This window comes from Panulirus ornatus, chromosome 1 (assembly GCF_036320965.1).
Source record: "Panulirus ornatus isolate Po-2019 chromosome 1, ASM3632096v1, whole genome shotgun sequence".
Taxonomy (NCBI): Eukaryota; Metazoa; Arthropoda; class Malacostraca; order Decapoda; family Palinuridae; genus Panulirus; species Panulirus ornatus.
This window is the reverse complement of record NC_092224.1, coordinates 64,846,292-64,866,190: the sequence shown is the minus strand read 5'-3', so window position 1 is coordinate 64,866,190 and position 19,899 is coordinate 64,846,292. Positions and strand designations below refer to the sequence as shown.

The 19,899-nt window shown below is 47.4% G+C and overlaps 1 protein-coding gene across 11 annotated transcripts in view; it reads left to right on the top strand.

The window, feature by feature from the left end:
• LOC139749220 (uncharacterized) overlaps nucleotides 1-19,899 on the top strand; it is a 489,778-nt gene that overhangs the window by 301,204 nt on the left and 168,675 nt on the right. The window contains exons 1-2 of one of the 11 annotated variants that reach the window (XM_071663003.1): nucleotides 4,009-4,708; nucleotides 4,769-4,933. The exons of 9 other annotated variants lie outside the window; for them this stretch is intronic. In XM_071663003.1, the coding sequence (XP_071519104.1) occupies nucleotides 4,849-4,933 (85 nt within the window). In that variant the 5' untranslated portion in view covers nucleotides 4,009-4,708; nucleotides 4,769-4,848. Of the gene's footprint in view, nucleotides 1-4,008; nucleotides 4,709-4,768; nucleotides 4,940-19,899 lie in introns of those variants that run through there. One more of the 11 variants, XM_071662998.1, reaches the window with a different exon arrangement.

Here is a 19,899-nt window from a genome sequence, read left to right as displayed (position 1 = left end):
TACCAGAGATAGATGAATAGATAGATAGAAAGATAGAGATAGATAGATAGGGAGAGAGAGAGAGAGAGAGAGAGAGAGAGAGAGAGAGAGAGAGAGAGAGAGAGATGTGTTTGTGTACTTTTACCATAGATAGATGAATAGATAGATAGAAAGATAGAGATAGATAGATAGGGAGAGAGAGAGAGAGAGAGAGAGAGAGAGAGAGAGAGAGAGAGAGAGAGAGAGAGAGAGAGAGAGAGTACTTACAAGTTCTTGTTGCGAGATTTTTTTTTACCAAATAAAAAAAAAGGGGGCAAGCGCGTATCGCTTGTCTGCGTGTAACGTGGAAACGAGTGTGGCCTGACGTTATGTTATACTACGTCATACCAGATTTTTATTAAGTACTTTGAAACTTTTATAATATCTGATGTGGAGTCTGAGGTTCATCAGAAAACATTGTTTGGTCTGCAATTCCTGACCTCTCATTCTCGATATCTAATACTTTGCTATGAAGATTTATATTTTTCTAAGAGTGACGACATTGCATTTGTTCCTGTTCTTTGTATATGTTCGAGTTTTTTTTTTCTCCCCCGTCTTTGGTAAAGTTTGGCGACGAAAATTGAACAGTGCATTGTACATTGGCCCGACTGTGGCGTTGTCAAGGGTACTGTGTCTCACTGTATTATTTAGATCATTTCTTGACTGGTGCTGTTGAGATAAAGCTTTTGGGGAAGAGAGAGAGAGAGAGAGAGAGAGAGAGAGAGAGAGAGAGAATTGTCTCTGTGGGTGAGGATGACATTACAAAGATAGACGCAAGTAGAATGTGTACGGAAGGACTAGAGAAGTGGTCAGGTACTCACCCAGTGAGTGGACGTAGACAATGATTATTTCGTGGGATACTCGTCCCTTATTGGCAAGGTAAAAGGGTTAGGGTAGGGTGGTGTAGGGTCGTGTCCAGGGAATTAATGAATCCCTCTTTGGTGAAGGACACTCCGTGTCTAGGAAGGGAAGAGGGTGCGTACGTTAGATTTTTTTTCGTTTTCGCTTGAACATGTTTTGATGGTGGTGTCAGGCGAGATGAAGGTGTTTGCAGCGCACGTGGATTTAGAAAATGCATATGATAACGTGAACAACAAAGCAGTTTGGAAGGGGTTTTTTTTTGACGCCATTAGGTGATGTGCATTGACAAACAAGACTTCTAAACGTATACAGTGAAGAGGTCGTATAATGGAAATGATATTACATGTGTGTGTGTGTGTGTGTGTGTGTGTGTGTGTGTGTGTGAGTGAGTAGTGGTATGAGTAAGTGGCTTGAGAGAGAGAGAGAGAGAGAGAGAGAGAGAGAGAGAGAGAGAGAGAGAGAGAATGTGGGAGTGCGTCAAGGTTGTGTGATGTCATCCCCTGTGGTTGGTTGTCCAGTGTTGTTTTCATGGCTGGGTCATTGTGTGAGATGAGAGCGAGGCGCGGTGACTGTGGTCTGGCAATTACCCAGCCATGGAGAGGAAAACAAGGGTAGATATTGCCTCCGTGGTTGCTGCATGATGCCGTGTTGTCTGCTGAATCAGAGGAAGGAATTCGATAAACGGGTCGATGTATGGAGGAGGAAGATGCTAAATGTTTAATGTGATTGAAAGTAAAGATTAGTTTTTCAAAGGGAAGAAAGATCATTTTGCTTGGTGAAGAACTGGAAGTTGTGGATAAGCTTAGATGTCTTGGAGTGACGGTCGGTGAGGATGGTAGAGAAAGCTCAAGCTGATAGAAGACTCAGGCAGTGGAGCAAAACTGGAGGTGCACTGATACCTTTCGTGAGTGGGATGATATTAAACGTGCAGCGTGCAGGAAGCTTGCCATGAAAGAATACGTGGCTCAGCTCTGGTGTGTGTGTGTGTGTGTGTCTGTGAAACCCCAAGTGTATGTAGGTTAGGATTGGTGAAGAATGAGAGAAGTAGAGACGAGAAATGTGTGTAGTGTTGTTGGAATTAGGGGGGTAGGTAGCGTAAAGATGTGAGAAGGTTATGTCACTAGAAAGGCGCATGGATACAAGTCCTCCAGAATGGCCATGTAGAGCGTATGGCTGATAATAAGTAGATGAAAAAGATGTACAACAGTAAGCAGAAGGTACAAGGAGTGAGAGGTAGACACCGGAGGCGGTGGTGGCATATACGTGGGAGAACCGATGAGGGCTGCGGGTGCTTCACGTGAAGATGCGGGAGGAAGGACTGGGGATCGGATGCAGTGGAAACATACCGTGTATGGGGCTAGTGTGAGGAGAGACGCTCTCCTCACTAGACATGGCGACCTAGTGGACTAAGTGGGAAAGTAAGAAACACTTTTAGAAGTTAGGAAGTTCGTGTCTCACCTCACTCATCTGGGAATGGGTTGAGGATGTGTGTGTGTGTGTGTGTGGTGTGTTGCTGGGGTCGTCTGTAACTCATCCTCCTCAATGAACTGGGAATAAAGTGTTGATGATGATCAATTATCACTCCAAAGCCTTTTCCTCCTCCGTATGTAATTACGTTCTACCACACATCTATCACTCGTATTCAATATTCTTGTCACTGAAGTGCAATACTTTTATCGACGATGAAGTCTGAGATATCTGTAGACTTTGACTCTCTGAACCTCATTGTGTGTTGTGGGTTTTATTTCCTCAGTTCAAATCACAGAGAAAGTTTTTGAGATAGTTGTCGTGTGTCTAGGCAAAGTTGTCAACAGGTGATGGCTGTTAATGTAACCCAGAGTCGTTTCACCTGCTCTTCTGGGTCAGTGATTGGACAGGTGTTGGAGCGACTAGCGGGTTTGACCATCCACCCAGCAGTCGTACTATTGACCCTCTGGAGGCGGTGATCGCATTGTGAGGGTTTATGTAAGCAGTTTAAGTAGAAGTCGTGTGTGTGTGTGTGTGTGTGTGTGTGTGTGTGTGTGTGTGTGTGGAGGTAAGAGCGCCAAGCCCTTGCGTTAGGTGCTTGCCAAGACGCTCGCCAAGGATGGAGCAGAAAGTCCGCTGAAGGTAAGCAGGACAACCAGGGAACCCACCACGTAGCTGGCGTGGCGTGGCTCAGGGTGTGGTGGGAGATGGTGGACGAGCCTGACGACCCCAAAAAATTGTGGAACGTCGCTGGATCCAGGAACACCAGAACACACATCGATGAACCACGAGGTCAAACGCCTTTGATTCTATACCGCTTGGTCTTCCCTCTCTCCTCCCCGTCTTGTTGAATGATGGCCGTGGCTGCATGGTAGGTAGGCACGCGACCGCAGTGAATATGGCTCCAGCCTAGTACCAGCCTACCTGGCTGGCGGCAGTTACTGGACGCGGGAGGAGGTAGATCCAGTTTTCTCCCGGTGTACGTGACGAGGTGGCCTGCTGTTAAACCTTACATAACCCTGGCCGGCCGCTGGTGCAGCTGTCACGCCACTCATAAGCCCGGGCTGTGTGTGGGTTGTAAAGACTTGTGTCTGCCACGTTTACATGTATCGACTCCATCCGAGTCTTTCCCTTTTTGGACTCGTCTGTAAGGTATTGTCTTTCGTGTTAGTCTCCTCCTTCAGCTGTGGTGGATAGTGACCTGCAACTAAATTCTATTTTTTCTAAATTCTTTTAAAAAAAACAATGTCCCGTTCTCTGTCATCCGTAAGATTTGGCAGTTTTGATATGGAAGTTGCTAAGCGAAACGATAGATAGATAGATTCATTATAGATTTTTATTCCACGGATAACTGGTCTCATTGACGTCAGCAGTTATATGTAAATCGGTTACCCACAATTATTTTCCCCAGTTCGCTCAGTCCTCCTGCCTGGCGTGGATCACTCCGTGTGGTATATCATGACATCACATGGCGTTTGTTACGATCATGGTCATCTCCCCCATCATGTTTTATGCGTACAGTTACCCGTAGTCGGTGGTACGCACTACGTTTGGTAACGACCATCGTCTGGTGATATATGAACTAGCTGGCAACTGTGGCGGGCGAGCGGGGGGGGAGGGGGGGGGGGAAGGTGTGAGGAAGGTCTGGAGTTGAACATCTTCAGTGTTGGCGGGTCTGGCGGCGTGGTGGGCAGGGAGGAGCGGCACTCACTCTACCCCAGTGACCATATAACCAACCCACCCCACCAGCACAGATCACCCACGGTATTTGTGGTCTTGCTCGCCCTCCTGCCGCAAGTGGGTCTCTCGCTCTGTTCCGGTGGCACTGCAGGATGCGTCATAGACAGTGCCGTGGTACTTCTCCTCCTCCTCCTCCTCCAGCAGTGACAGGCAGCCGAGGCAAAGTGATTCAGATAAACGGCCAGGCAGAATGTAAAGACCTTGTGGTTAGTGAAGAGCTGCCAGAGCGGTAAGAGGACCACGGCTCCTCCAGGGAGATCCCAGTCTTCAGAAAAAGGTGGAACTCCCCGTGTTTATACAAGAGTTTTAGACTCTACCGTCGAGTGCAAATTCAGTAGAGAACTGGCCTGTCCTGGACTCCTGAGAGGCCGGTACTTATGACCTCAAACCCCACCACTGTTAGACCACTGCCAGCCTCACTCCCCCGCCAACCTCATCCTGGACACACACACCAACAACAAGATCGTGAAGAGGAAGAGAAATTGGTGATAAAGTGTTGATTGGGTAGTGCTGTGTTCCCTTAATGTCATATGACCCAAAAGTGCAGGTTGCAAGTGCGAATTCGAAGTGTTGCCATTAAGTGTATACCATCGACGTGTAAGGTATACCATCGACGCGTAAGGTATACCATCGACGTGTAAGGTATACCATCGACGTGTAAGGTATACCATCGACGCGTAAGGTATACCATCGACGCGTAAGGTAAACCATCAACGTGTCGGTAAGGAAGGGTGTCCTGCAGGAGTGCCCTAAGAGGGAATTATGCATCCTGTGTTGCTGAAGACTGAGGCTGCGGTTCGGAGTATACTTCTCGACGAAGAAGACTACCATCACATCCCTCCTGCAGGTGACGGTACGTGGTGGCGCCCGCTGTGCTGGTCAGGTTACTCCTGGTGCTGGGGTGGTGTTCACAGGGTGTGGGCTGCGCCCCGTCATGATTGGGTCGCTGTAGATAGCCACGGATGTTAGAGGTTTGATGTAGGGGCCGCTGTTGCAGCTGCCGGGATGGGGGTGATTGTGGTGACTACCTCTGTCTTGTCTGTGGGCTACAGCGGGGGTTGGCGCTGTAATTAGGCTACAAGGAAAGTGTTACAGCCACTAGTGTTTGAAGCTGCCTACTATTCTTCGCTGTGTAAGTAATACTCCTGTGTTACTGACACTACTTTTTTTGGAACTGCTGTTGTGTTGAAATTATTGCTTTGCTAGAACTCATCCGAACACGGGACCTGTGATATTCTGGAACTGTGTTGAGTCTACAGCTATGTTGTTCCTTGTGTCTCCCATCGTTACTGGCGTGTGCCTAACGCTGTTGCTGGGTTGGATGCATTTAGGCAAGGTAGGGTGTGTTAGGAGTTTATTGATGCGTCTCGTGTGTGTGTAAATATGGGTTGGGGGGAGGAAAAAAAAATGCATAGGCAGAAGGGAGAAAGTGCAGCATTGAGCTACCAGGATGACTCCTGGAGCGAGCAACAGAGTTTGTGAGAGACGACTAAACGCCACAAATCTATTTGGCTTAGAAGACGTCATGAGGTGATGTAGTGCAATTACTCAAGATCATTAAAGGCTTATATAATCTTGACTGAACGAGCCACCTAAAGACAGGATTCGTGTGGTTTCACTCGTGGTAATGGATACAGACTCGTGGGGCTAACGTTTTACCTCAAATGAGGCGAAGTACTTCTTCCTCAGCAGGATTATCTTACGGAATGACTTACTGTTGAGAACTGGTCGAAAATGATAGTGTAGGTACGTTTAAGAGTAACATTATTTGCGCCTCCTTAGTCACATTGACAGTTTGCTGTGGGAGTTATCTTCAATTGTCTGAATACCTTCCAACTTTTACCTCACTAAATCTTTGGATTTCTGATCTCTTCCACGGTCACAAAAAAAAGCATCGAAGTGACCCACTGGTCTGTTGTTCTTTGAATTCCTTTTATGTATTTTTTTTTTTTTTTTTTTGGACTTGCGGCCTCAGAGTGCAGCTAACTGAAGCTTCAGGTTGGTAGCTGGAATGTTGTGAGGCGCTAAAAGGGAACTGAACAAGGCTTCTTGCCAACGGTGAAGGTTATTATGTAAGTATAGGGAGGAGAGCGAAGCTTACAATCAGTGTAACAGTATTGTGTGTAAACTGACTGATGGCAAGACACTGATGGCCTGGCTCTAACCACCACATGGGCAATATAAAGGAGTTGTTTTCTCGTACATACTTACAGCTGGCTGGTGGAAAGGGTAGAACAGAGTATGATAGATAGAGACGTGAAGAACAATGAATAAGTGTACAAAGAACAGGGGATACGGACGTTAAAGGAGGACAGTAGATACGAATATAAAGAACTGGATAAGGACGCCCAACAAAAACATACGGACGTAACGAACAACAGATACAAGAGTAAAGATACTGCTAGATTGCCAAACAGGGTCTCTGGAATTTGGAATGATGAAGGAGTGGCCATTGGCTCTGGACCCGGGCGAAGCGCTGGATGTGAAAGGATGGAAGGACTCCCGCCACGATGGTCCCTCGAACTCGCCTAACCCCAGCTGGACAACGGCTTACGTTCAGCAAGACTGTGTCGTCAGGCCGGCACCTGTGCTAACTGTCCCCTGGTGTTTACCACAAGGAAGCGGTGTTTGGCGGCCCCTGAGGTCGAGATGTCTGTCGCACTTACACACTTATACCATACGGAAGTGCTCCAGCTGCCTATACTGCCTCACATACTTACCATACGGAAGTACCCTAGCTGCCTATAGTGCCTCATCTACTTACCATACGGAAGTACTGGAGCTACCTGTACTGTCTCATCTACTTACCATACGGAAGCGACACTTGAGGGTCGAGAGGTATCTATCTCGATGCTCATGTTTATCGCTTTGCCTTATAAGTCCCCAGACACACAGTGTGACGCCTGGTGCGCACACTCTCTCGTTTGGGGGGGGGGTGGAGGATACCTTGATCTTCCACGAGACAGTAACCCTGTACAGTTACAGGAGGGAGGCCTGACTGACTCTTACTACCCCCCCTCGGTGAGGTCTGACCCAAACTAGCTAGCGCCGCTGGTGTGGAGAGGACTGAGCTGTGGAGGCAGGACAACTAGGAGTCAGACTAGGTGGGGAGCTGGCTCCTCTTCGCTCTCTTTCCTTCCCCGGTACCACAGGATGTCTCTGGCATGGTGTGGGAGGCTTGGTTCGCGAAGATGAGACTTCGTTTCTTGAGCACGACGGTACGACCTTTGAGCACGAATGTACGACCCCTTGGGCACGACGGTACGACCCTTGAGCACGGCGGTACGATCCTTGAGCACGACGGTATGACGCTGGAGCACGAATGTATGACCCCTTGAGCACGACGGTACGACCTTTGAGCACGACGGTACGACCTTTGAGCACGACGGTTGGGGATGTTGGGTTTGGCACTTAATAAGGGTCGAAGGATCGTGCTCAAGGCATATTAACGAATTTATATGAAAAGAAAAAAAAAATAATTTCTCGAAGTTGTTGATTGAAACTGCAAAATGAGTTGTTGTTTGACAGCCTTGGAAGTGATGGGTTTGATGTTTTCATTTATTTTTTATGGTGTGTCTGCTGAAAAAATAATGAGGTGATCGTTTATCAATTATGTATACAACGTATTATTTGTTGTTTTTGATAAATGCTTCAACATCTTCTTTTTTGTTTGTACATATGTATATATACTGTGACCAACACGCCAGGTGTGAGACATGGGGTCAGTCCCATTAATCAAGAGCGAAACGAAAATACAACATGCGAAAAACACTGAGGGAATTTGTCTTCTGAGCTCCAGAGGGGCGTATAGACCTGACTCTTGAGGGTGGAAAGAAAGGAAAACGGGATGAGGAAGAGAGGTATCATCCTAACGGTCTATCCTTCTCTCTCTCTCTCTCTCTCTCTCTCTCTCTCTCTCTCTCTCTCTCTCTCTCTCTATCTATCTATCTATCTATCTATCTATCTCCATAGAAAATGTGGGAAGCAGCAGCTATAGGTCTAACCAAACCTTGGGGTGCGTGGACGCACTCGAGGCAGCTCGACAGAGCAGTGGCCGAGATGACGTCTGCCGGAGAGAGAGAGAGAGAGAGAGAGAGAGAGAGAGAGAGAGAGAGAGAGAGAGAGAGAGAGAGAGAGAGCAGCAACAACATCACGACGTACGGAAAAGGGAAAGGTTGAAGCGAGGTGACACCACGAGAATTGATGAAATGAAAGACTTTTGAATCCATCCACTCCAAGTTAACAGACGGGGTGGGTGGAGGATGAGCCGCGCTCAGATGTGTGAGCAGCAGTCCATCATACCTGTGAGAGAACCTAACCTCTGTAGATATGAAATACCTGCTCACGAGAAACACAGTAACCACCACGGCAGCCATACAACACACTCCCAGCCTCTGGGAAGCAGGTTCTGTAATGTTGATGATGTGTGGGGTTCCCAGGATAGAGGGATGGGTGATGCCCAACACGTTTATGTTTCGAGGTTGAACAGAAGCGATTTGACACTATATAGTATTGCTTAGAACCCTGTACTGGCTCCCCATCCCTGGGGTACAACAATACTACTCTCCCCAGCTAGCCCAGTACTGGCTCCCCATCCCTGGGGTACATAGCTTTCCTCTCCCCCAGCTGGACACATTCACTCGTCAGTGCTTCTTTAGGAGGTCATGAGCCTGGCTGACGCAGTATTTACGTGTCGTCCAATACTTTTTGGGATTATGACAACCTCTTAAATCCGAAGTGAAATATATATATATATATATATATATATATATATATATATATGTATGTATATGTGTGTGTGTGTGTGTGTGTGTGTGTGTGCCTTTATGTACATACATGTGTATGTGGGGAGGTTGGGCCATTGCTCGTCTGTTTCCTTGCGCTACCTTGCTAACGTGGGAGACGGCGATTAAGTATAACGAATAATAATAGTAATGATGATATATATATATATATATATATATATATATATATATATATATATATATATATATATATATATATATATATATATATTTAGGACTGGCAGTTCTTAAGAGGCAGAGAGAGAGAGAGAGAGAGAGAGAGAGAGAGAGAGAGAGAGAGGCAGCCTGCGGTAGTAGAGTCAAGCCACGGGTTGTGGTGTGTTCCAGTTTTCCACATCTGTTGGATGCTATTGTTAGTGTTGTTTGTGTTAACGTGTGTGTGTGTGTGTTTGTGTTTCCAGTAGCTGCCTGAGTCATGGCTGACGGGAAGGCCTTGCTCCCGTCACGTAATGTCTTGTTTACTATATTGTAATCATATGATTGCTGAGTAGCCGTTCTCTCTCTCTCTCTCTCTCTCTCTCTCTCTCTCTCTCTCTCTCTCTCTCTCTCTCTCTCTCTGTAATCTCACCTCGTGCCTCTTTCTGGGTTATTTTAGGTCACCTGCGGTGGAGGCTTGATGTCGAAAGAGGTGGATATGAACGCTGTAGGTGGTGTTGGTGGAGCAGGTGGTGTAGGTGGTATTGGGTGATAACGGACCATCTGTAGGTGGTGGTAGAGGGTGTGGGTGATGTGAGTTGTTGTAGGTGGTAGAGGTGAACATGTGTTGTAGGTGGTAGAGGTGAACATGTGTTGTAGGTGGTAGAGGTGAACATGTGTTGTAGGTGGTAGAGGTGAACATGTGTTGTAGGTGGTAGAGGTGAACATGTGTTGTAGGTGGTAGAGGTGAACATGTGTTGTAGGTGGTATGAGTGGTACAGGGGATGTAGGTGGTGCAGGTGGCAGGTCAAAAGCTGGGTGATGTGTTGTAGGTGGTAGAGGTGAACATGTGTTGTAGGTGGTAGAGGTGAACATGTGTTGTAGGTGGTATGAGTGGTACAGGGGATGTAGGTGGTGCAGGTGGCAGGTCAAAAGCTGGGTGTGAGATGGTGGCCATTCAGCGCTCAAGTCCACGACCTCGGTGAAACGAGCCGTACGATCGTTAGTTAAGCTTGTTTAATGACCCGTATCTGGAGGGATTTTGGTTGGTCTGTGCGAGTGGTGTTTTTACCATCCATGAAAAATACGAAGAAGAATATGTTCGTTGCTGTGTTGTATAGAACAAGAGGGAAATGTTACATGATCTCGTATTCCTGTTCATTGACTTCACCTCCGAACACACACACACACACACACACACACACACACACACACAGTGCTCTCAAGAGTTTCCCCCTCCAAGGTCTCAGTAGAGTGTCATTAACTGTGCCATTGCCTAATGCAAGTACATTTTCCCAGTGTTGGAATACTGAGGTGGGAAGGTAATAGTATTCTTAGTGGGGCCGTCTTGAGGAGGAAGCTCTTAAGGAAAGCGTGTCAAGAGAAACTGAATTATTTTTTTCCCAGTGTTGTGAAAATGGTTTGTACTCGCTCGTAGGAAAGACTGTTCCCAGGTCAGGGATGCGGCCTCGTTCAAGTGCTCCGTGTGAGGTAAAAAGGTCAACTTTTCACACACTCCCGAATGAGTCAATCGCTGGAGGTAGAGTACTCGTAATCCAGTCATGTATCTCTCTCTCTCTCTCTCTCTCTCTCTCTCTCTCTCACGGTGCGTGGCTGGGGATGGGTGTCTGGATTTTGAGTGATAGTTTACGTGCCGTTCTTGTGGCCCTTCCTATCGCTGGGGGGGGGGGGGGGGTAGGTAGGTAGGTAGGTACTTAATTAACAGCGGCTCAGGTGTGGAGACTTGAGCAGGGGGTGAGTGAGTGTCGTGCTCTTGTGTTGGACGAGGGGAAAGAGAGAGAGAGGGGGGCGGGGGATAGAGTACCAGATGAGGATGATGGCTAGAGGAGTGAGGGGAGGGTAGTGTGGAGGGTGGCGAGGGAGTGATGGTGTGGCGAGGTGGGGGTCTGGTCGGTGGTGAGGGAGACGGGGGTTTGACGTGCCGCCTCACGAGGTCTCGGGTGTCATCTGTGGTCCTCGTCAGGGTGGTGGTGGTGGGGGTTCGTTCTCCTTGTCCTATTAACTAGTAGGTGTGTGTGGTGTGTGTGTGCTACTGGCCTCGTGACCTCCTGTCCTCGCATTTGGTCTTCGGCCTCGTGGACCTTTTGCTTTTGGTGCTCCTGACCTGCCTGACTCCAGCAGCAGAGACGGCCAGGGTGTCGGAGCTCGACCTGTGCGGCTGCACCTGCAGGAGGAGGGAGGGTGGTCTGGCTGGTTTGGATGGGGAGGTGGCCCAGTCCTGGTCGGCAACCTCGACCACCCAGTCACACACACACCCACACACACACACACACTGGGGGACTGGATCCTCAGCTGTCACACCCACCTTAGTGCTCGATTTCATTTCATAACTCTGAAGAGTAAGTCTGGGATGAGAGCAGTTGTGGGGAGTTAGACACTAAGTCATGTGGGGAGGCAAGATGTGAGAACGCTATCGTGAGGTTACATTAAGACACAGAGATTTGACAAGAATATGTTCGTAGCCGCAAGGCGAGGGATGTGTGGATGTAACGATACGAAAACACTGAGGCTTAAGGATTAAGGTCCAGTGGATGAGGCCCAGTTGATATTGGGCCAGACCTGAGGACGTGGAATTTCAATAAGGGTCGTTGATTGACGGGTGGCACCTTGTGGGCCGAGCTAGGAAGTGTGAGCTAGGAGACGAGGGCTGGGAGCTGGGACCTGTTTGATCTAGAGGTCCGGGTTGTGAGGGACGGAGTATAGTTGTGCTGGTAGTGTGTGTGGTGGTGGTGATGATAATGCAACGGTACTGCAGCTACGGGGAAACAGGATCCTAACCTGAGGTGTTACATCTACGGTGAGGCAAGCTCGCCTACTACCCACCGGTGCAGGAGGAGCACGGTAGCAACATTGAGGAGGGCCTCACAGGTAGACCAAGTGTTGTCTCGTGCAGGAGGAGCACGGTAGCAACGTTGAGGAGGGCCTCACAGGTAGTCTCGCCTCATGATACCATCGGGAACAAGTTTCAGTGGGAGTAAGTCTCGTGACCGCATCCATAAACCAGAACCTGTTTAAGGACAGCTCGTGCGGGCCTTTTTGCACCAGTCGGTCTGGCCGGTCGGCCGAGTGTCGGCCGTGGACTGCTGCTGCCGGAGGGGGGGAACTTCACCGCGGCAGTAGATAGTAATCCTGGCCTGATGAGTCCCAGTTTTTTTTTTTTTTTTCTTTCTTTTTAGCTGAGACGCACTTTCTTTCGGCCCATGACTTCGGCAGTGACCTGACCAGTAGCCCTCCTCCACTGGACAGTTACCCCTCTGGACACACTCCAGTATCCTAATACTGAAATAAAACCTTAAAAATCATCAAGGAAATTCTCGCGCATTGTACCATTCTTGACGCCTCCTGTAGACGGAAGACATTGTGGTCACCGACGTACCTCTCACGTAGCAAGAGCCTTGGGAACGTAGAGTCGGTCTTCGTCAGCAGATGAAGTTGGTCACCTGTCACTGGTGGTGCCAGGGAGGAGCTGGCGCTAGGGAGACCTCTGGCTGACCCAGCCCAGGAAGCAGTGGCCCTGGGCACGAGGGGGAGGAAAACTATGTAACTTGAGAGTAGGTGGTGCAGGGAGTGTAGGTGGTTTAGTGGGTGCAGGTGGTGTGGGTGATATAGACAGACCTTGTAGATGGTGTAGGTGGTATAGACTGTAGATGTGGCAGTAAGAAACGGAGGGGTTGTAGAGCAGAATGTATTACGGTATACCAGGAGAGAGACGAGCAAACCAGGTAAGCAAGGTTTAGTAACGCGACCAAGACACCTGGGCCTGGAAACCATACATCTGAATATTGTCACATTTGTCTTCCCAGCCAGATCTTGCAGACGTATGTTGGGATGGGGATATGCAGCCAGGTGTTCCCGCTGGATGTTACCAACATATGTTGATGTGATGATCTCTCCATCCAAGTGTTACTGCCATTCATTGTTAATGCAGACACCGTAAACAATCATATGTTTGGAGTGGATAATGATTTTGTGTCCTTCTCGAGCTTTCTGACGATATGTCTGTGATTATTTACCCAAGTGTGTGTGTGTGTGTGTGTGTGTGTGTGTGTGTGTGTGTGTGTGTGTGAGGCCAGGCATCAGATGGGACAGCCCTACCCACGTGATCGACCCCAAGAGCCATTTCTACAGAAGCGAGATTACTCAGAAGTGTTACTCATGGTTTGTTTTCCTTGAAATGTCGAGGACAACACGACCTCCACAGGTCAAGCCTGACCTGACCACAGGCTTCTGTCGTATAGTCTTAAAGTGGCATCCAAACATTCTCGTTTTCTACAACGTCGGTGAAAATGTGAAATTTACACTCCTCACACCGACAGACGTTCACCAAAACAAGACAGATTTACTTTGTCCCTCCGTTGTAAATCATTTGTTTTACAAGGGACGCATGTAAAAGTGTCCACCCAGATGTTTTTACAAGGGACGCATGTAAAAGTGTCCACCTAGATGTTTTACAAGGGACGCATGTAAAAGTGTCCACAGATGTTTTACAAGGGACGCATGTAAAAGTGTCCACCTAGATGTTTTTACAAGGGACGCATGTAAAAGTGTCCACCCAGATGTTTTTACAAGGGACGCATGTAAAAGTGTCCACCTAGATGTTTTTACAAGGGACGCATGTAAAAGTGTCCACCTAGATGTTTTTACAAGGGACGCATGTAAAAGTGTCCACCCAGATGTTTTTAACCCTATTTTTTTGTTTTGTTTTGTTTACGTCCTTTCTTTTTTTTTTTTCTCGTTTCTGGTCTTCACGAGCCTTGTCGCCTGACTGAGCGGGTGCAGACAGACCAGGGCTGAAGTGTACCAAACGAACAATAGAAGGGAGTGTCGGAGGTGAGAGGGCGAGGCATCAGGGAAATCCAGCCTCCAGCTGCCTCACCGTGTGTCCGTGTGTGTGTGTGTGTGTGTGTGTGTCCGTGTGTGTGTGTGTGTGTGTGTGTGTGTGTGTGTGTGTGTGTGTGTGTGTCCCTTACACTCTTGCAATCTGTTGTGTCCATGATGTAGTGGCTTATATATGCCTCGCTACCCAGGTGTTATTCTGTTCTAACTGGGTGACTAGTTGCCATGGCGTGGCGGACTGCTTAATGCATCGTGAAGACGGAGTCATGCATGAAGATCACGCCCGTCGCTTCATTGGAGGAACATAACACCGTTAGGGCGAGACACTTAAGAACATTGTTGTGCAGTTTGTAGAATCGTGTGTGTGTAGCTGGAGGTCTCAGAGACGTTTAGCTGTGAAAAATTATCCTCATCGTCATCACTGTATTGTTATTAATTATTATTATTATTATTATCATTATTATTATTATTATTATTATTATTATTATTATTATTATTATTATTGCTGTTATTGTTATTATATTATAACTTCCGTCATGAAGACAATGTTGCTACGGCATAAAGACAGTGTTGCTGGCAATCACATGAAGGCAATGTTGTTTATCACATGAAAACCGTACATGTTCTGTATTGGAGAAATGGTCTTCGCACTTGATTTATGTCCCCCCCTTGTTTTTCCCCCATTTTCTATTTGTATATCTGTGAGCGCAGAGCTTTTGGATACCAGTTCAACAAGTATTATTTTGGCCACTGATCTCGAGAGCTGTGTGTGCGTGTGTCCTGTCCCTTAAGACGTGGACAGGTGGCTGGCGACTTGCTGCTGCTGCTTCTGCTTCTCTTTTCCGTGTGTAAGGACCAGCCACACGAGGATGGACCGATATAATAACTTATTCTTTCATCGCACAGCAGGACTGTGGATGTCTCCCTCGTATTTGTCACGCTCCTTGACTTGCAAGCACCTGAGGACCTCAAATCAAACCCTTTGCAGTTTTATTTGTATTCACAAACACGGCATTTGATCCTTCTTGCCGACTTGGCATCAGTTTGAGCATACTTTTACCTGTGTTATTTCGGTTACCATAAGAAAAAATTGATGTCACTCTCACCGCGAGCCTCGGTGCAGGCAAGTCCAGTTTCTTATTGTCGACGTGCGGAAAGTTGGCGGTGTCTGGCATCGCTGTCCCCCAGACTCCCTCAGTGGACGTCAAACATGGATCGTCTTGAGGTACCCAAGACTGCGAACGGTTGTGGTACGGTCACGGGAGGTTGAGAGACACAAGAGTTGAGGTAGACAGGTAGAATAGAATGATGAAAATGGAAGAGAGAAGAGAAGAAGAAGAAGAAGAAGAAGAAGAAGAAGAAGAAGAGAGAGAGAGAGAGAGAGAGAGAGAGAGAGAGAGAGAGAGAGAGAGAGAGAGAGAGAGAGAGAGAGAGGTTGACAAGTTGTGGACGTGCCTCCTCGCTGAACCTTGGTTGATATGTTAAGGATGGTCGACCAGCTCCTTGTGATTCCTTTACTGGATGGTAAACAACATCTGGTATATACTTGGAATGCTGTTGTTGTTGTCGGTGGTGGTGGTGGAGGAGGAGGTATTGTCCTCTGGTTCTGTTTGGTTCTTGGGCCACCACTGAACGTTTTCTGTTGAACCTTCCGTGGAAGCGAATTAACTGAGCGATCACTGGGTCATATATTCGCTTGTGTCTCTGGATCCTAGAATTTTTTAAGACTGTCTTATGTGATCGTGCGTCGCCGGGAGTTATCTTGTCCCCCTGGCGAATCTGTTGTGTATCAAGGGTGTAGGGATACTTGTCCCCCTGGCGGATCTGTTGTGTATCAAGGGTGTAGGGATACTTGTCCCCCTGGCGGATCTGTTGTGTATCAAGGGTGTAGGGATATCTCTGGCTGATGGCAAATGTCAGTCCCCTTTTTTGTGTGGTTTTGCTCGTCATGCCAGATCGTGCTGACTCCTGTGGGACCAGCCAGGATCGTGGCTTGCCTCTGCAGGGTCACAGGGAACAAGATGGACCAGGGCTGTTGCTGGCATTACTAATGGCGGAGGTGTTTGCCTCTGAACATTGCATTTTTTGTTTTCTGTATTGTTTGCATGACCCAAACCACGCCTCGTATATATTTTTTTTTCCTCTTAACATTTATAACCTAACCTTATAAACCAGTTTTGAGTTCCTGAAATTGGTCCATGTTTTTAAATCGTATAGATTTTATCAATATATTTTTGTTTCCCCCTCTTTACAGTTGGCAGTTGTTGTTTTGGACCTGGTTTATGTCTCAATATATATTTTCTATATTCTTTATATTATCTGGTAATGTATTCCCTCCTCCCCCCAGTTTTTTTTTTCTTAATGGTGATCGTGTGTAAGATGAGTTGGGGTTTCCCAGCATGAACCGCAGTGGCTGTGCTTGCTCAAAGGTCAAGCTTACCTGAACAATAGGTTAGGTGGAGGGTCGTGGAAGGGTATGTCGCCTTGTGGGACTCCGGCTCGCTGGGCTGATTGTGAGCTGGAGCTGAGGCACTGACTCGAGTCTTTACTGTCCGATCATCAGGAGGACGGTGTGTGGTTCATAACGTTATGTCACGAGGTAGAGCAGACTCGGCCTGATTTCGAGCCCAATTACGCCGGACCGCGTCAAAGGCTTTACTCTACTATCTGCTGAGGTAGTTCGTCCGTTGTGTGGACTCTTTCCCCTTCCTGAGCGTCAAATGCCTTCTGATCATGTTTCTTTCTTAGATTTATTCTGGTAATTCGAAGGTTAAGATGGATTTGTGTTTCTGTCGAATTGATGCGCTTGTGATTGCATTTGAGAAATCTCTGCTCAGTGGGTTGCTGAAGGAGGGAGTTAGACCAAAGTATTATCATTCATCTTGCTGTAAGAGCTGTGTGGGGGGTTTGCCGTTGAGATTGTGTTATTCAGGGTTGTCTTTTGGGTCTTTTGATTTTTGCCTCCTGTAGTCTGGTCTGGGTTAGCTGTGTGGTCCGTTAGGTAAAGCGTTTCTTGATCTTGAAGTCGGATAATCTTTCTTTTGTCTCTCACGGAGTCGATCTTAAAGCAGTCCATCACATTGACTCGGCCAGACCGAACTCAAAGCTTGACTCTCTCTTCCCATGCCACAATTGTGGTTCTCTCTCCTCCTGTACGTAGATGTAACTACATCCATTTTGTCCCCGAGAGCTGGCTCAGCTTCTGCGTGCCCCGCCGTAAGCAAGGCCTCAAGCAGAGCTACTGCGTCACATGACCATTGTGTGTTCGTTGCCAACGGAAGAGGGAGTGAGGCGTTATGACATCTGTTTCTTTCCGTGCATCGCTCAACATTGGAACTGCTTACCCTCTCGTGTCTGTCTACCTGCCATTACGACCTGATCCTTTCTAGAAGGCGGATTTTCCACGTTTTCGAAAATCCTGGATTATTAATCTCATTTCTTTTCCTCTCCTGTCTCTCTCTTTTCAGCTTTCGTATTTCGCGCCAGCCTAGTGTCGATGATCGAACAAAATATTGCAACGTTTCAGCTGCCGTCACAACTCGGATGGCGTATGTATGGGAGCGGCAGAATTAGTGGCGATGAATGAGGCGTGTTCTGTCTACAGTTTATGGATAAATGTGTGTGTGTGTGCGAGGATTGTGGCTGGCCCCGTGGACCGAGTTGAGCTTCATAGAACGTGGGGGAAAATGAGAACCAAGATGTTTTATATCAGGCTTCTCCGGGTTTGCCTAACTGAGGTGTCTTCCCACTGTGTTTGTATAGCTACTTCGTAATGAGATGTGTGTTGCATGTACGTCTCTCCTAGATGCAGTTACGTGTCAGAAGAGTGTGTAGTGGTGCTGGGATGCGTCTGCTGGTGAGGGTAATTATGATGTGGCCTTTGCTGACGGTAATATTAACGACTTAGATTCCTAATGAAGAATAGAGTGATAATATCTCCGGAATGCTTATGTTTTGTGGTTAAGTACGAGGTCGTCCTGATGTGGACGATGTGTCTGGGGAATTTTGAAGGGTTCGTCGGGTTTGAGATTGTGGACATGACGTTGGTGAGCTGGTGTTCGCTGGTGCCCCAGTAAGAGACGTTGGATGACTTGCTGGCGAACATTACGGCCAGCGACCCTACAGGAGGTCATTATGCCAGGGCCTCCTCTCTGTCACGAGATCGTTTTCCTACACCTCGGTACTATGCTATACAAACAAGTGTTGATGATGGATAGAATGAGGCGCAGGACTCTGTTGTGTCTCTTTTATTACTGTTTTATTACTGTTAGGAAGTGAAATGTATACTTCTAGATTGTCACTTCTGAGTTTGACGTGTTTTCAGTTTTGATTTGTGTCGACTGAAACTTTTGTCACCTGGATATTAAATGGTTCATGGATGATGTAATAACTAAGATGTTGGCACCCTGGGAGGAGGTTTTATTTTTGTGGATGTGTCGTGTGTGATAACAGCGCATCTGGGTCTCAGTGTTGGCCAGAGAAGCTCCTCCCTCGCCGCGCTACAGCAGAAAGTAACCCACTCTGCTGGTTGGGTTTGGATTTTTTTTTTGTGTGGGTGTTGGTTCATGTCCAGGATGGTTCAGTGACCTCAGGTAACCAAAGGATAGTGTGGACGCCTGAGCTTCTGCGGTCGACAGGTTCACCACAGCCGAGACCCAGATCAAGATGGTGTCTTCCCACACACACACACACACACACACACACACACACACACACACCTGCAAGTCCTCTGATCTAGAGCCGTTCGTGTTAGAGGTGGGGTTGGGTAGGAGAGGCCCAGCCAGCAGTCCATGTAGTTCATAATGACATGGCATCCACGAGGGTGGACCTCCTCCCTGTTTGCTGATGATAGCCAGGTAATGATGAGGCTGCCATGAAGATCCCCCATGGTGAGGTACATGTATTTTTTTGTGTGTGTCCTCAGTTTCGCCCACCTCTCTGAAGATGGTCAGGTTGGTACGTGTGTGTTGAAGGTGACGCCGTTGTACCTAGGGTTACAGTAGAGTAGGTGTGGGGGTGTAGCAGAAGTCTTAGCTGGCTTATACCTCGTGTCCTGGGTATTGTGGAGGGGTTAGGGCGTTCTCGATGAAGAGAAGGTAAATAAAGGCGTATTTCCCTCAGCGTTCATCCGTGCGATCCGCGTTCAACCCACGGGTCCAGAACACACACACACACACACACACACACACACACACACACACACACACACATTACTCGGCAAGATCACACATCATTGAGGAGGTCATATATATTGCAGAACAAATGTGTGTGTGTGTGTGTGTGTGTATGACGTTCTAACACCTCAGGATCAGTTCCACCTGCCGTGGTTTCGTAATAAGATTAATCCAGGACGATTCGAGGCATCGGATCCGGCAGACCTAACGTACGTCCACCGAGTCTTGCGTCGGACACTAACACACACACACAAGAAAGAATGCGACACACGTGAGGAGACTTCCGATGACGGAATGACGTCAGACTTATGGGTGTGTGTGTGTGTGTGTGTGTTTATGTTGTTCGCCTTAATGGGTGTTAACAGGTCAAGGGTTCCACATGAGAACCCACACCATGCAAAGCATGTCCATAAAAGATATCACAGGCAACACTGACGAGGCTCTTCTTACCTTTGGAAAACACTCTTGTGTTTTTCGTGTATTTCACGTTTACGTTTTTGTTTTTTCAATAATTTATGAAGATAACTAAATTATTTTTAATTGCTTTGACGTTCGCCTTATGTCTCGGTTGCCACCCGACCCTAAGGTAAAAGGGTAGACGTCGTCGCTTCCGCTCAGACCAGTAGAAGCCACCGCTTCATGTGTGGGATGCACACTACGTGGACTGGAATCCAGAGAAAGAGGCTTCCAGTCTCCCTGGAATCGACCTTGTTTAAAGAAAAACTATGACTATGTATATATATATATATATATATATATATATATATATATATATATATATATATATATATATATATATATATCCCTGGGGATAGGGGAGAAAGAATACTTCCCACGTATTC